Source organism: Pieris brassicae, chromosome 4, assembly GCF_905147105.1.
Source record: "Pieris brassicae chromosome 4, ilPieBrab1.1, whole genome shotgun sequence".
Classification (NCBI taxonomy): Eukaryota; Metazoa; Arthropoda; class Insecta; order Lepidoptera; family Pieridae; genus Pieris; species Pieris brassicae.
The window spans coordinates 8,981,319-8,998,474 of record NC_059668.1 but is presented as its reverse complement, the minus strand read 5'-3'; the positions used below and the strand labels follow the sequence as shown (position 1 = coordinate 8,998,474).

General features: G+C 32.6%; 2 protein-coding genes across 4 annotated transcripts; one reads left to right on the top strand and one right to left on the bottom strand.

Annotated features, from left to right (window-relative positions):
* Positions 1-284: 284 nt before the first annotated feature.
* Positions 285-14,133, top strand: LOC123707938 (TRPL translocation defect protein 14). 3 transcript variants are annotated; one of them, XM_045658264.1, is made up of 9 exons: positions 285-594; positions 770-837; positions 1,159-1,196; positions 1,496-1,533; positions 6,320-6,448; positions 8,660-8,796; positions 11,386-11,930; positions 12,106-12,270; positions 13,048-13,136. In XM_045658264.1, the coding sequence occupies exons 1-9, from the start codon at positions 546-548 to the stop codon at positions 13,055-13,057; spliced, it is 1,179 nt and encodes a 392-aa protein (XP_045514220.1). In that variant the 5' UTR covers positions 285-545; the 3' UTR covers positions 13,058-13,136. The 3 variants fall into 3 exon arrangements, with proteins under 3 accessions (XP_045514220.1, XP_045514217.1, XP_045514218.1); XM_045658261.1 differs by having other exon boundaries at positions 286-594; positions 12,106-12,296; positions 13,048-14,133; XM_045658262.1 differs by lacking the exon at positions 1,159-1,196 and having other exon boundaries at positions 290-594; positions 12,106-12,296; positions 13,048-14,133.
* A 777-nt stretch (positions 14,134-14,910) lies between these two features.
* Positions 14,911-16,863, bottom strand: LOC123707937. The gene is made up of 4 exons (XM_045658260.1): positions 16,561-16,863; positions 16,144-16,294; positions 15,733-15,882; positions 14,911-15,138 (listed from the first exon to the last, which is right to left on the bottom strand). Exons 1-4 carry the CDS (start codon positions 16,629-16,631, stop codon positions 14,923-14,925), a joined length of 588 nt encoding a protein of 195 aa, XP_045514216.1. The 5' UTR covers positions 16,632-16,863; the 3' UTR covers positions 14,911-14,922.
* Positions 16,864-17,156: the final 293 nt, after the last annotated feature.

Sequence of the window (17,156 nt, the reverse complement as noted above, 5' to 3'; positions counted from 1 at the left end):
TTCATCCCTATCTGTAATGTACCTATTGTACATATTTTCATTCATTGATAACTACTAACTGAATTGGTAAAGTTAAAATAAGAATCGGTATAAATAAAACGGATTTTAAATAACTACATAGTTATCTCAGTATCGGTTGCGCTTATATTTAAAAATGCAATCTAGATTTTTGTTTTTTTTATTACATTACGCGAAAACTTGATTTTTATTACCGTAATAATATATATATATATATATATATGTAGAAATTATATTGTAATCTATTGTTATATGTCTGAATGTCTGGTTGACAAAAAATGACAGCTGCCACTTGACACTTATAGCGTGACGTTGACATGTATAAACGATCACGTCGCGGTCGCGCTTTAAAATTTGTGCAATTTCAATTATTCATTCTTTTCACGGCACGCCTATCGGGCGATGCATTTTAAACTGTGATGGCTCTTTTGCATATAGTTTATTCATCAATTTTATGATAATTAATTTTCATCGTAATCGCGTAGTGTATTTAGATTTAATTATTTATTTCTAAGCTTTTCTTGAAAATGGCGAATCAATCCCAGAAAACTGTATACAAGTTAGTGCTGACCGGAGGTGAGTTTTTAGTCCATAATTATAATTATTTAGTTAAAAATAAAAGGATTTTTAAAAAGAGTTTCTAATAACTTGTTAAATGAACTTAGTACATTTCTTTATTTATTAGATACATTGTACCACGTGGGGCAACTAAATATTCTCATTGATTATACAAATGCTTTAACCTAAACAGGGCCTTGCGGCGGAAAAACCACCGGCCAGTCACGTCTTAGTACTTTCTTCGAAAACTTGGGATGGAAGGTAATTATGATTTTACAATTTCATATACAAAATGGCCATTAATCACTTGCATGTTGTTTTCTGGTCGACATCCTAAATTTTCGTCCTGGTGGAAAATTGGTTTTTAATTAAATTCATATTGAGCTTTTTACTTTGCTACAAATTGTTAAGTAGAATAATGTATGTCAACTATTAATATGTAAATCAATTACGAAATTTAATTAGATTTAAATACTTCATCTTTTCCGCTCCGCTTAATGTGTATTGGATAATGTATGTGGGTTTTGGTTTCTCCAAATGGAGATCCGATAAGACATGGTTCCACATTGTATCTGTTTCCAGGTGTTCCGGGTGCCGGAAACGGCTACCGTCCTCTTAAGGTATGAAGTGCAACCAACATGAAGACGGTGCATAATGCATAGATATGACATTTATTTACTTATTAAATTAATGTTCACTTTTTGACCCTCTTAAATTGAAACTTCCAATATCTTTTGTACTATTATGATCTTACTATAATGTTGTTCTTTCTCTTTTATATTTCTTAATGATAACATTTTATTTAACTAAAAATAAACAAAATAATAGAATTTAATTTTACATTGGATACTTTCTGATTGAAGATTCCACCTTATAAATTATCCTAATTGGAAATTGCAACTGTATTTTTCTTTTTCAGTGGTGGTGTGAAGTTTGTAGATCTCAGCCCAGAGGAAGGTGAGTTTCAAAGATTAATTAACTTTGTACTATAATTTAGATTTCATTTAAGTACATATAATGTATTATATATACTAAAGTATGTCTAATTCAGTTAATATGCTTGCATTATTATTGTAACCTTGACTGTTAATCATTGTTATTTATATTTATTAGCTAAACAGATTGGATATAACATTTTTAGAAATGTTATTTAACATGATAGCACAAGTCAATTGAAACCAGTCATTTCTTGATGTAATTTTGTACACAGTTACCTAAATGTCGTAGTCTTTGGTATTGAATAAAGTAATAATGAAACTTTAATAAATACAAAAACGTAATTAACTTTATTCATTTAATTAATAATAAAAGCAACATGACCCAACTCAGTTTGGTACAGTCAAAACCGTTTACGACATCGTTTAGAACAACATACCGGTTATATTGACAAAAATCAAAGGTCCTGGCTGAATTCTATGTGTTAGGTACTTAATAACAACGTCATCGGCAGTTACAACTTTCGGTTTTTACCATCAAATATAGGTAGTCCCTTCAATGTTATAACAGATTTCGACTGTAGTTGTATCGAAGTAATAGAATCATATGATGAGCATATGATTCATTTGCGTTTATTGTGTACTAGCAGTGTTCGACACAAAATCCTTTGCTTTAATATTTATTAGATTGCTAATTATCGAGATGTAGATGTCAGATAAGACACGTGAGGTAGGTCAAATAAAGAAACCATTGCCAAATAATTATTTTAGATTATTATGCCCTTCTTAATTAAAACTACAATCATGTTCTATTTTGGATTCAAGTTTGTCGTATTGAAAAAAAAACCCAGCGAAATTCCATAAACTAAAATAGAAGAAATAACACATAGGAAATAAAGACGATCATAGAATGTTATCTAGCTATAAATCATCTACCGCCAATGTTTGTACAGCTGTTTGTCATCTTGAGTGATATGTCATTGCCAACATTATGTTCTGGATGCACTTTCAACACAATTTCTATAACGTCCTGTTTATGTTAATACGTAGTTTTTTCTTCATCTTGATGCCAATATGCAATAGGAGGTATACCTAACAATACATGTAGGCGCTAATTGTTTTCCCATAAAATACCGAACACAAGTGTGACGAAAACAAAAAATTGTAATCCTAGACGGCTCTATCATTAACATTGTTTGATCTAAATAAGACACGGCTCGTCCTCGCCGATTCGCCCCGGACGGGAATCACTTGTGACATGATGTTTATTTTCGTTTTAAAAGCTTACAGAGCTTCTGAACTGATCGAGTTTATAATAGTCACGTGTCTGAATATTTTCGCACACAGCGAACACTTAGTGTTATAGTACAAAATTAAATTAAAATGAAAGATGCGAATAAAGTCCTTATCACGATATTGTGTTACACGTTACACCTGTTTTTTCGTCAGTATTTTAATTTACTTTTTATCATAATTAAATTGTTCCATTTTAATGTATTACAATACTGGAAATTCATTTTTACGGTAAAATGCTTATGGGGCTTCACGGGTGGTTACAAGCGTTTGACGCATTCGTTTCACGGCCATGTTCATGGCTTGCCTGGAATCTGGATATAAATATACACGACATTGTATTGACCGTTTGTTCACAGTCGGATTGCAACATCAAATTTTCAAATTTGCTCTTTTAATTAGCTTCTGATTTCATGTTTGTAATGTAAATTAATGTAATCGTTTATGAAACCTTACAGATAATTAACAGTACTTAAAAGCATGTATAAATATTAATGTACATGAAAACGTAAGGTTTACACGCCTGGCTGCTTATTGAGGCGTTTTGTTCAATTACTTCATAGCATTAATTTAGCAGCAAACTTGATTGTGAACTGAAAATAACTTGATATGGTCGCCTTAACATAGGTTTTATCTTGTTCTCATCAAGTGCTATGCAATGACTTTGTTTACATCCGCTCGCATGAATGTGTATACCACCCACGTACTATTGTGTTTATTCCTAAAATATCAAGTTCTGCGTGATGTTTCATAGCGCTACCCATTGTATTGCTAACAGACAGAGAATTTTTCTCGTTATAAAAAGAAAGAGTTTGACAATTGAAGTTTCGTTGTTTAAATACAATAATGTATACGTTGAGAGCACGTAGTTGGTTTCGTCACAAATCAACTTAGGACGGCCTCGCGCTCATTATTACAAAGAAACCTTTAAAGAAAATTGATCATTTGGATTATTATAGCTGAACCACGACTAAATATGTCGAGCGATAAATGCCGTAAGGATTGCAAAAGATGCGTCGCAGCCGCAGTTGCTCTGGCCAACCAAAACGACTGTGGTGAGTCGATATCACCGTAGGTTCGCTAATAATACCTCTGGCTATTAATTTTAAATACTATGCAACAAAATAGTTACTTGTTTCGAACATCGTTTTAAGCTATCGTTAATGGTGTTCTGATGGCCTTAAACGCATCATTAAGTGGCATCAGCTAGTCGATGGCAATGTAGCGAGCATTTAGTGTCATGTAAAATTTAAATCTGTAGAATTTTCTACTTGGGTTTTCGTCTCACGTGAATCGTGATGACGTGTCAGTACAATGTCCATTTGAAGAGCCTGCCAAATTACTGGCCATCGAACTTATTTCCATAATAATATCCTGAGACTATAGTATTTCATTTTACTTAAAGATTTATAGAGAATCATTGAAAGGTTTTGGTAGACAAAAGAAAACTTACAAGGCTGTTGTAAAGATAAAAAGAGAAATATTTTCGTAGTCGTTTTGGAAAGGCACGCGATATGCTAATTAATTCCTTCCGTATTTTCAATTTATTGACGGTTGCAAAATTAGGCTTTATGTATTAACCAATTTATCTTAAATAGTAAATTATCGCTTTCAATATGTTAGGAATCGGCATAAGGTTTTAGAAAAAAATTATAGAATTGTAAAATAGTTAGTTTTATCTTAGTTAATTATAAATATAATATAACGATAATAAGATAACCTATTTATTATAACAAATGTTTTTATTTTTTTATATGGCAAAGTGTAGTAGTACCAGACCAATGATAGCGTTTAGTAGTACTTATGTACATATTAGTAGTCAACCGTTTTTGTTATTTATTAATAATGAAATAGTATTTGGAAAATATACAAATGTTACACAAACACCGTCAGTTTGCAGTTAGCAATTTGTACGACAAAACATATGCAATCTGTATATTTTCCAAAGATAAACAACCTTAACGGTCTGTAGATATACCAATGACGCTTACATAGTCATTGCTATCTGTGTATTACCTGTTTATTGTGCTCGGGCGATATCATCAAAATAATCTTATCTGATAAGAACAATAACAAGCAAGATTTGGAATTCTTTACCAACATTCGTTTTATTTATATAATAAAAGTAATTTATTATCTTTATTTTACATAAAACTTGCTTTGTCTATTTATTTATACAAAGTAGTAATTTGCAATAAGTCACGCTTTGTAAGCCACATGATAACTACAAGTTATTACATAAAATATGACGTGTCGTATTATGTTTGCACGCGCAAACTAATAAGTACTAAATCAAGTTCATGGTTGTTATCTTAATGCTGTCCTCATTGTAGGCTCATCAATTAAATATAGGTTCTTTATTTGAATCACGTATTTACATATAGAGTATTATTATTTAGCAGTGTTGGCCTAGTGATACCGTGCGACTTTATCACTGAAGTCGTAAGTTCGATCCCTGGCTGTGCACTAATAGACTTACTGTCTATGCACATTTAACACTCGCTCGTACGGTGAAGGAAAACGTCGCGAGGGAACCGGCACACATGCTTTATACCCAAAAGGTTGATCACATACTTGCCTATTAGAAATGATCACGAAATAGATGCAGAAATTTGAGGCTCAGACCTAAAAGGTTGTAGGGCCATTGTTCTGATTGGGGAGTGTCTTAAATTATTTCCGAAGACAGATTTAAAAGATAAAATTACTCGGAATTATAGTTACGAAACACTTCACGTTTTGTTAGGTTTTTCATCGCGTCGTAAATTGTCGCCTCGACAACCTCAGTCACGGGCCAGCGATTGTTTTTTTTTTTCGTACGTCAATACTTTTCCGTGATCTAGTTTTTCCGCTTTGACTGTGTGGGTATGCGAAGTCTGCAAAGTTCGTTGGCAGGCGGCTAAAATTAAAAGACAATCATGGCCGCGCCTACTTACGGGTCCCCGTCACTCGTTAAAATGTGACGATATTTATTACAATAACAATTCTACGACGTAAAATTTCCGAATTACCGAATAGTTGAGTAGTACTAAATAATCCATCTGGCTATCAAAGCTAATATTTTAAATAAAATATGTATATTCTTAATAATTTAATAATACAGTGTATTTTTAGATTGTGAACTAAGAGTATCTTTTAGTATGTGTTTCGAAATCATGTATCCATTCTCCATTTCATAGCATCAAATAGCAATGGACACTTGCTAGTTGTGTCAACTGTAACACGAGTCATACTGTGTACACATTACCGTTTTGCTATTTTTTTACAGAGAATATTCCACCACTTTCATTATCCTGGTGACTAGATACTATATAATTGTATTCTAAAGAATCTGTGTTGTAAATACAAATAATTTATATTAATTGCCTTATTAATTAGTCCATATAAAGTGTTTATTATGACGGTAATAACTAGAACAATTGTTATTTAATGAATGCTATGATTGTTTATATCTGAGCTGTAAATAAAAGTTTTGAACTAACTTTACTATCATTTTAATGTAATATGGTTTGTTTCAGCTAACAAATTCCAAGAGAATTTGTTGAAGACCATGATACAAATTGAGAACACCTTCTTTGAGTTGGGCAGGACGTGCCAGCGTAACTGTCTGATTATATGCGATCGAGGAGCCATGGACGCTAGTGCATGTAAGTACGGTAGCAAATTTCCATTAAACAATGGTTGATGGGTGTTCCAGTTTGTTTTCATTGTCACGTTACATCTTACTACTAAAATACTTTCACTATGAGAATCCAATAGCTATATAGTATTATCAAAAAGTTGTGATCACTGAGAAACTTCGTGTAAAGAAATACCAATAGAACTGCCTATATCGTGTTTGCTGCGGAAAATATTGGCAATAGAGCTTAGTGATATTCTACAGTTTTATGGAAGACATCAATATCTAACAAAAATATTGTATTCAAAAGTCCATTTGCCGAGAAAGAGTTTAGGTATTCACATCATATTACGACAAAATGACTGCCGGTGGGACCGCAGTGTTCGTTAATTTGTTTACGTGTTGTAAATCACGTAACCTTGAAGTGTCAGAAAAAGTACTATCTTATTTCTATACTGTCATTAAATATCATATCAATAGAAGCATTGTTTTAGAAACAAAAGCCTCATTTATGACGTTCACCATATAAATCAATATTGAGTTGCTGTAGGTATTTAGTTTAGAAGTTTAAAACGCTATTATTTATCTAATCGCTGGTAGCAGGATCGACGAACTAGCGACCTCTGTATACTTAAGGTCGGTAGTTCGTCGATCCGGCTCGAAGGTCCAATTAAGCTGACAGTTGATTTTCAATGATCCAACAAGAAAAACAATAAAATTATAAACTTCTCTTTACACATACACTTTTTCTATTACTAAATTTCACAGTGAAATTCAGGCGTAAAATATGCTAGTTAAAAGTCTGGGAAACAATTGACGTAATATGAATTTTTTTCTTTATTAACAATTCTCTTTATGACTGAGATTGTTTATGAAGGTATAATAAAGATATCATGTAACTAGTTGTTAGTATGTATTACATAGATTGTATACAATATTTAATTACTCCCCACGGCATTAATTAACATAATACCGTTTAATATTACAACTATAATCAAAATTTTATTAAATGTTGAATCATCGTGTTACGCGAAACACAAATATGGCAAAAATCAGCCATGTCTTTCGTTTCTTAAAATCCAATACATTTCTGACTTAGCGGCAAGTCGTGACTGATAGTTACCCTTAAAGTTCATTAAAATTCACCCATTTATGTCTAAAATTCTTGTGTTTTCGCTAATAAATATACACAATAATTGTGGGTGTGGTATAAATGGCGAATAGAAAAACTACTTGTGTCCGGTCAAAGATAATGTACATTTCACGAAAATTGGCTAAGCTAAGTCTATTCGGTGCCAAAGGTAATAAACCTACATCGTTAGATATATTATTGAAAAGTAAAAGTATGTTTATGGTATTGGCAACCATGATTTTGTACATTCTAAGGACATTTTTGGACAATTATTTATTTATTTTCTATGTATACAGTAATTATACTAATACAATAGAAAACTTATTTACTAATTAATATAGGCAAAGACATAACATTTATTACTAACAAAACTCACACAGAAATACATAAAATAACAATAATAAAAAAATATTTAACAATAATAGAGAGATAACAATTGTTTTGAAAGAAAAAGGTGTAATTGTGTAATGCGTGTGTGGTGTAATTGGCCCTATCTAATATGTATAGAACAAAACAAGAAAACATAAAACCTAAATCTTTTTATAACTAATTATAAATACAGACAAAACCGTTTACGACGACATCGTTCAGCATACCGGTTATATTGACCAAAATCAAAAAATCCTGGCTGAATTCCATTGTACTTAATAACAACGTCATCGGCTGTTACGACTATTGGTTTTTACGATATGAGTAGTCTATGTACTAGAATTAGTTTTGTACAGAGCCGCTTTTTGACGTATCCTTCAACACAATATTTAGGCATTTCTACTTCAACCTTGCGTTGCAAATGAAAAACCAGTGACGCTACAAGCTTCTGGGTCTCAGATTTGTGTATCTGTTTGTTATTTTTGTCTGTGCCGCCGTGGACTTTTGTGGTCTAAGGCCAGGTTTCCTCACGAGACTTTCCTGTGAGCCGGGGTTTGAAGCTACACCTCAGGGATGATGGTCGCACGATGAAGGCTGACATTGCTCTTCGTTGCGTTGACATTACTCTAATTTTATCTATTCCTACTCATAGAATTTGCTTAGGGCTCGTTTTTGATTGATTTGTAAATCTACATTTAATATTAGTCATTAAGTTTCATATCTAAATATTTTTTGCAGTTATTTCCAAAGAAAAATGGGAGGCTATGTTAAGTGCGAATAACTGGAACTGTGTGGAACTGCGCGACAACCGGTATAACCATATTGTTCATATGGTATCGGCAGCAAACGGTGCGGAAGACTTCTATTCAACTGAGGTAAAGCTATAAAAATACTTAACTCTTCAATCGAAGTTATATTGAAATTTCCAACATTTAAATGTCTATGAAAAAAATATTGTTATTCATTATTTCGTATTCGTGCAAGTGCAGTGCAAAGATAGTGTGACGTCATTTCAGTTTGATATTGATAAAATATACATATTTTCGTTTTCATATGCTGTCAAATTATAATCCTCACACGAATTCGATTGTTTGATGAAGAAATTATAAATGCACAGAATATATAAATTACAGTCTAGGTGCTAACAAACAAAAGGCAGGATACATTTTTTTTCTACATATATTTGCCATTATTGAACAGATCTTTCTCCGCTACATGTTCAAAAGTGTTATTTTCATTTAATAATTTGTTTGATGATAATGTGTATTTATCCATAAATACGGTTTAAAAATATGAACTTACAGTTTTTGCGTGTTCCCACGCGAATGTAACTGCATGCTCCTATTTTACCATGCCTCCTGTTGATGCCATGTAGAACATGGTGTAATGGATGCAGCTCCTTACAAACGTTGTGTATTACAAAAAAAAACTCGGCGATTAAAAAGAGTGGTGGAGAGTTTATTGCCAGTTTCCGGTCTACGCGCTTGATTTGAGAACTTGCAGTAAATGTAAAATTAGAAGCATTTAATGTATATATCATTTTTTTGACGTTCATAAGTGTACATTGTGATATACAATAACTGATTTTTTATTTTCACACCAACAATTTTCATCCTTTTAAACATATGTTATGTTTATGTTAATATCCAATTTATTTCGATTTCGATAAATATCATATATGTACATAAATGTAACAACATTAATGTACGTAAATGTTAAGTAACAATTGTAGCCTTGGTATTCAGATAATATACATAATATATACGACAGATCGCCTATTAGCAAATGGGTTTGATATCAAGATTCGACATTAAGTTATTACTAGAATAACAGACACGAAGAAGGAAATCCGCTCGGTCCGTGCATATTATAAATTTATAGTAGAATATAATTTCAATTAAATAAGCCGTTTATCTCGTATATTTAGTAGTGAGGCATTCCGTGTGTACTAGTACGAGAACTCGCGTAAATAAAAGAAACTATTCGAGATATGAGTTATATTATGATTGATAAATGACTCTACACTTTGTATGTAACGTGTATTTCATTTATTGGCTCATTCTGGACAAATCTAGTTTGCAACTATTGCATCAATGTTAATCTCGTTACAAACTGGTATTACTCCGTATTCCATTTATCTATTTTTTAATGTAACATGAAACATTCGTCTGATCTCCATTTAAATATAGAAAGGGAAGGGTGAAGCTACGGTACCTAAGGAGTCTTGGAAGCCTAAATATATATATTTAGGCTTCCAAGCACGTTTGTTTAATTTCGTGTAAGTCCTCAAACTGCTCAAAAATCATTTAAACATCTGTCAGTCGTTATCGTATTTAAATTACGGAGTTGGATTCTAGATTTAATTTCTAGTTTAGTAGAGGTACATACCATAAATAAGGTATTTGAAATCGGTTTAATTTTTCTAAATTATTGTTATTATTAAAAACGTTATTTTTTTAATACTATTTAAATGTGGAATGTAAGGACAAGGACGAGCTTGAGTGTCCATTTCCTGGCTTAATGCCATATCAATCAAAATTCACGCCTTATCGAGGTGTCCATGATTGATAACCTAAATCATATTAAATCTATGAACTTTGACCTTTAAAAATATAACCCAACAATATGCGCAGAACAGATTCTTTCAATTATTTTATGTGTCAATTAACGGTATTTAAAATCAATTTTACGATATCATATAATTTATTTTTTATTATAATTTCATAGCCACGTAACAATTGCGATAATATTTTATTATGATATAAAAATTCACGTGATCCCGTTATTGGTAGTCATAAGACGTCAGCATCAAATATAGCGATAATGTATCTCTATATTGAGATTTTGCGATACTAGAAACGATCAATCTTAATAGGCGTTTTGCCAGTTACTAAATTATGCATTTTACATTTGATTGATTAATCACAAATCACTGCCGATTTGTTGATATCCAAACGATGTCCATCCATCCAGACAAATAAAAATACGAAAAAACAGAACTATACAGCATATTTAAAATTATTATATATTTAATATTAATAATTACTGGCTGGTACCATGGAAACATGTTTAAGAATCTAGTCTAATTTAACATCAAAAACACAAGCTTGCCCGTTTTCCGCAACAAAAAACCTTTAATACCTGCTGATGCTCCTTTAAGCTGAGTTTCATCATCGGACGTTGGTTGACGTTTGTTGACGTTTTTTAAGACAGTTTTTGCCGCGCTTACCACTTAAGTATTTCAGAACCAATTCTACTTTGGATCCTTCAAAAAAAGATCATACCAATTATTAAAAGGCCGGCAACGCACTCGCGAGACCTCAGGCATTGGCGGTTCCCATGAACGGCGATATCACTTAACATTAGGGGAGCCTTCTGCCCGTTCGCCCCTTGTTCTATAAAAATAAATAAACATATCGTAGCAGTAAAAAAAACTAATACTTGTAATATTTATACATCTTCAGGAACACGCATGTCGGTCCGAAGGAGTAGAATTGGCCAGAGAGCTTGATTACAACGCGGCAGCATCATGGGTTGGACATCCCTATTTCGACGTTATTGATAACTCCACAGACTTCGACAAGAAGATGAATCGTCTGATCGCTTGCGTCTGCCAACGTATAGGCATAGACACCGGTGACAGACTCAATGTCAACGCGAAAAAACGGAAGTTTCTTGTCAAATGCCCGCTTCCGGTGGATGCAGAGTTCCCGAAATTTCAGGACTTCGACGTGGAACACAACTACTTACAGAGCGACTTCCGTAAAGCTCAAGTGCGGTTAAGGAAGCGTGGCCAAAAGGGTCATTGGTCTTACATCCACACTATGAGGAAATTCCACCTAAATGGTCAGTCCGTGGAAGTGAGGACTCAGCTGACACACAGAGATTACCTGAATATGCTTCCTCAACGGGATGACGCGCACTTCACGATATTCAAGAAACGCCGCTGCTTCATCTACAACAACCAGTATTACCAACTGGACATTTACAGACAACCCACGCATCCAAGGTGATTTTGTGTTCGCACTTAATATCTGTATTTATGTATATATAAATAATTTGGAGCGTTATCTATCTATTATTACTCTCCTTATATACTAAAAGCAGTTTATTCAGGTAATTACGGTTTGGGGATTTTACATTATTCGACAGGGTTGTTGATCTAAAACAATTGAATATTTCAGGTGTCGCGGAATGGTTCTGCTAGAGACGTATAGCGCTGCGTACGATCAAGACGCACTTTTGGCAACCTTGCCTAAGTTTTTGACAATTGAGAAGGAGGTTACGGGTGACCCAGCATACTCTATGTATAATTTGTCATTAAAGGAAGATTGGAAAACATCAAAAAGGTACTACGCCGGGTCTGGCGCGAACGGTGAGTCCAGCCCATCAATTATTTTAGTCAGCCTACATGGGTAATAAAAAAAATACTTTAACAATAAATGGTTCATAAAAAGCCATAAAGTTATTATTTTAAAAATATTACCCAAGTTGGTGCAAAATTTAAATTTATACATTATCATGTAAAGATATTTTTATTCTTGCATGCATTCAGAGTCAGCAAAAAAGGTTCTTTTATAAATGAGTAGTTTTTAATATGGTCAAAATTTTAAGTACATGTACAAGTTGCATGTTTCGATAAACTGGCGGAATTGCGTTACCTAGTCCCTTTGCATTGTTGTCTATAGCTAGTCTCGTGATTTAGGTTACTTAACACTGACAGGCAACCTCAACGCCTAAAGGCTCACAATGTAATGCATAGAACAGAGAAAGGCTTAAAAAAATTGTACAATTAGTCAAGAAAAATGAATAACGTATTTGAATTTAGAACAAGGTAAATTTAAGGGGTAATTTTACCTGTCAGTGTAAATGTGGCCTTAGTGTGTCTATGTTGTGTTAGCCACTGCATTGCGTACAGTAGTGAGTGTTGAGCTAGACATGCTGTAGTAAGCCTAAATATCGCACTATATGGAAACTGATCTTTCATTTAAATATTGATACAATATATCTTGAATTTAATTTATGACTGACCTTATTTTCTACCCTCATAATTACACTCATAACTCGGTTGCGCCAGTTTATAAGATAATGGATGTCGATGTTATAAATGCATTTTTTATTTATAGGACAAGCTAGAAGAAAAGAGAAACTAAATGGACATGCTGATAAACTTCACGATGGCGACACTAAAATGAATAGCCATGGAAAAACAAGTGGATGTGAAGAAAAAATAAATGGGCATTGTGATCATAAATTAAATGCATGTAAAATAAATGGACATAAAGTAAATGGGCACGGAGCTTTTAAATTGAACGGACATGGCCCAATCAATGGAATTCCAAGTCTCCATGATAGTGATATGGAACAACTCAAGACAAGCACTATTCATGTCTCGTCACCAAAGATGAAAAAAGTTGCTATTAAGACATAGAATTAAATTATTTATATATAGATGTAAGATCTTTTTGTAATATTCCACTTTGTATTGATAATATACACCAAATTCAACGCGTACTTAATGCATGGCAATGTGACTGTAAACGCCAAAAAACATACTATTTTTATAATACCATTAGTAGAATATTTTTTCATATGAAATTATCAACTGTATTTGAAATATTTTGTTCTGTGCCTTTTGTCCTGTAGATTAATTCACAGTGGGTATAGTATATCTGTACACTTGCCTTTATGAAATACAGTATTTAATGTTTAAATATATTTTATTAGTTACTACATTGCAATAATTGAAATTAAGCCATGCAGTAATTAAATTAGCATCTTGAGTTTAGCAAATATTAAATTACGAATAGTTCGAATTTCGTCATATAAAGTTTTAAATGTCTTGATGTTGTGACGTCACTATAGTTTTCTCTGCTTTAGTGGCAAAGACATTGCCACGATGAAAATTGTTTCTCATTAGTATTAGACACATTGTTACTACAACAGTAGGTTTTAGATTAGAATATCCACAAATACTTACAGCAATAAGGCTATGGAACTGGCATTGTGCCAGGGAAACAATGTGTATGGCTGTGCAGATGTTTTATTGAAAGAGCTATCACTGCTTCATATTTACAAAACATGCAAGTTTGATTGCATCATATTTTATCTATTATTTTGTTAAGAGCCAGTGTAAGATTTCGTAAGAATCTTACATGTAAATCAAATGTTTTACAAGCATTGTTTCGTAAATAAAAACAGTTTTAAATTTATGTTGTAATTATTTAGTGGCATCATGGCTTAATATTACTGGGGCTTATAAATTTTGGTAACTTAAATCCATACATTAGACTTGATATTAGTTAATGATGACATAATAGTTTTGTCTAAACTTAAAAAAAAACTTGACAACAGTAGGGGAGCCCAATAGGGTATTTCAGGATTGATACAGTGTACCAGGTTAAGTAACCAAATATGAGCCCCATATATATGGCCGCCCGTCAACGATAAAGGATCAGATTAGTTTAAAAAAATAATTATCAGAAATTCTCGATAGATTCACTGCAGATTAAGGTAGAGCGAGTTAAAATTAAAAAGTGTATATTTCATCAAGGAAGGAGGAAGGAGAGGGCTTAAATGTAGTAAAAAACGTCATCCTGACATTCTCGAGTGTGATTTTTTTGAAGGAAATATATAATCTTACGATTTGAAATCTAGTCTCATGTGGGGGGAACATGAAAACATTATACAACACTTTTATATCTAAGCTTCGCATCTCTACCGCTAGATTAAATCCCTATTTAGTATTGTGGGCTCCCATACTAGAGAGAAATGTTGGCCCAGTGACCTGAGCATGCGCCTTTCGCTGCTCCCTCGTGCGGCACCAATAGACTTTTATTTGTATATGTGGATTTAACAATTGAATGAAGACTTTTGTAAGGAACACATGCTTTAGACCCAATTAGAAACAGATGCACCACTGGTTTTGAAGAAATAAGAAACTCAGTTTTGATTATAATAAAATGGGCTACTAGTAAAACAAAAAATTTTTTTTTTGTTATTTACTTAAATGAATTCTTTATCTTTTGCTCCTTATACATTTTAATAACCTTTTGACTGGGCACAAGACCTGCACTTAAGCCTGGCCGCCTTTTCTTTTTTCTAACACCTCCTTCCCATATGCTGTCATCAGTTGAGTTGACGGCCTCTTTTTCAATTTCTGGTGGAACTGTGCATGTCATTGTTCCACTCCCTTCACATACAACAGTTTTTAATTTCTGAAAAATTTAATGTTTAAATTACTGTTTAATAAAAAGAATAGGAACATTTTACATAAAGACACACTTATAATTTTCATCATAACAAGCTTAAGCATAGTCTTTATGTTAAAGTGTAATTAGAAAAAATTACTTAACAGCTCTTGAAAGCAAGACTTAAGTTTGAGTGATGTTATAGAATATGGGTCACAGACTTAGTGCTAACTTTGATTATTCATTATATTTAGGGAGCATTTTTGATCCCAGCAAACAATTATGCCTTTACTGTGGTGGTGTGAAATTTTACTACTTATTGATAGTCTTATAAAAATAGTGAAGTAAAAAATAAAACCATAGTAATTACATTAATAAGAAGTAAGTACAACATTAATAAACCAAAGACTTAGTTTTTTGATGTGAAACATCTATAGCCGGACGTAAAACCGATTTCTGGCACGGCATGCGTCGCCTCGCTATATGAATTGTCACAGTAATACCGTCCTCAGAGGCAACATCGAATATAACTATTACCGAAGTCAATGATTAAATGAAATAAGTAGTCACGATTTGAAATAAATTGGTAAATTTTTTTTAAGGAAGAGGTCTATCATATACCTGTTTTTCAGCTTCTAACTCTTCGGTAGTCTTTTGTAGGTCAGAATCATGGGCATATTTGCAATTGTGTCCGAATCTGCATCTACCCTTGCGAAAATTCCAGCAGATTTTCTTTCCATTGATCATTTGCATATTATCTCTACCTGGAACCTTAACAGTTATGGCCTATGTACTTGACGATTGTATATAAAATTGGACACACTTTTGGGCCAACAAAAATTAAAACCTCTTTTTTGGTTTAGTTTGTTTTTTGTTTTGGTAATTATTCAGAGTAATAAGTAATGAAATTAGTTTGGCAGATTCAGAATAGACTAGAATTGTGAGTATTAAAGATAATGGACACAGATTAAATATTAACTCTATTATCTTTATTGAAAGTTAAATAAAAGAATATGGACAGTCAACATATACCATTTTTACATGCTTCTCCAAGATAGCTGCTTTGGCCATTTCTGCTTGTGCAAACGGGTTTGCAAATACTGATGTTTGAAGACTGTTCTCACCCAATGTTGGTTTTGGCAGTTTTGGTTTTTCAACATCTTTAGTTTCTTCATTTAGGGTCCTGAAAATGTAGCAAAATAATAAATAAAACAATGCCCTGGGAATTTAATATTTTATAAGATTGATTTCTACATTAATAGAATATTTATTTAACAATGTAAATGTTTATATATTTATGTGAAACTAAGGAGTACAGAACAAGTAAACTATATCCTCAAATTTCCGTAAATCATTCTTATACTTTGTTGTTAGTTTGACCTTAAAAATACTTTAAAACTACGATACCATAGAACACAATAGAATAAAGTATTATAAGCTTTTACATACTTTTCATCGTCACTGCTGTCAGAGGTATCGGAATCATTTGATGATGAACCGTAGTCCAAAAGAGCATTCATGTTTATAAACGAGAAAAGACACGGACCACAGTAATTTAATTAATGCTCAATAACGTCTTTTATATTATATAAAATCAAACGAGGACAATTATTAGATTATTAAAAATAATAGCTACTTATTTTCACGATATATTAACAAAATTTTAAATTTGATTTAGTACACTAATTTAATAATAAAGTTTTCACTCCCGAGCATATAATATGATGCATTCAACGGCCTACGCTCTTTAGTTTTCGCGTTTCGGATAACAACTTGACCATAGTCTACAGCATAGTCCACAGATAAAATATTGAAATCGTCGAGGACTCCTAAATCACTTGAAACTGGCATAAAGTTTAAACGATTGCCATAATATTAAAAAAAGTGAAATCACAATGTTATCACGAAAATTACAAAAATACCCAGTACGCTGAAAATATTAAAGAAGCGAAAATTGATACAATAACATAAAAGAGAGAAGACCTAAGGAACGCCTCTCTATTTGATCTGCAAGAGCGAGCGAGACAGACAGATAAATATGATTA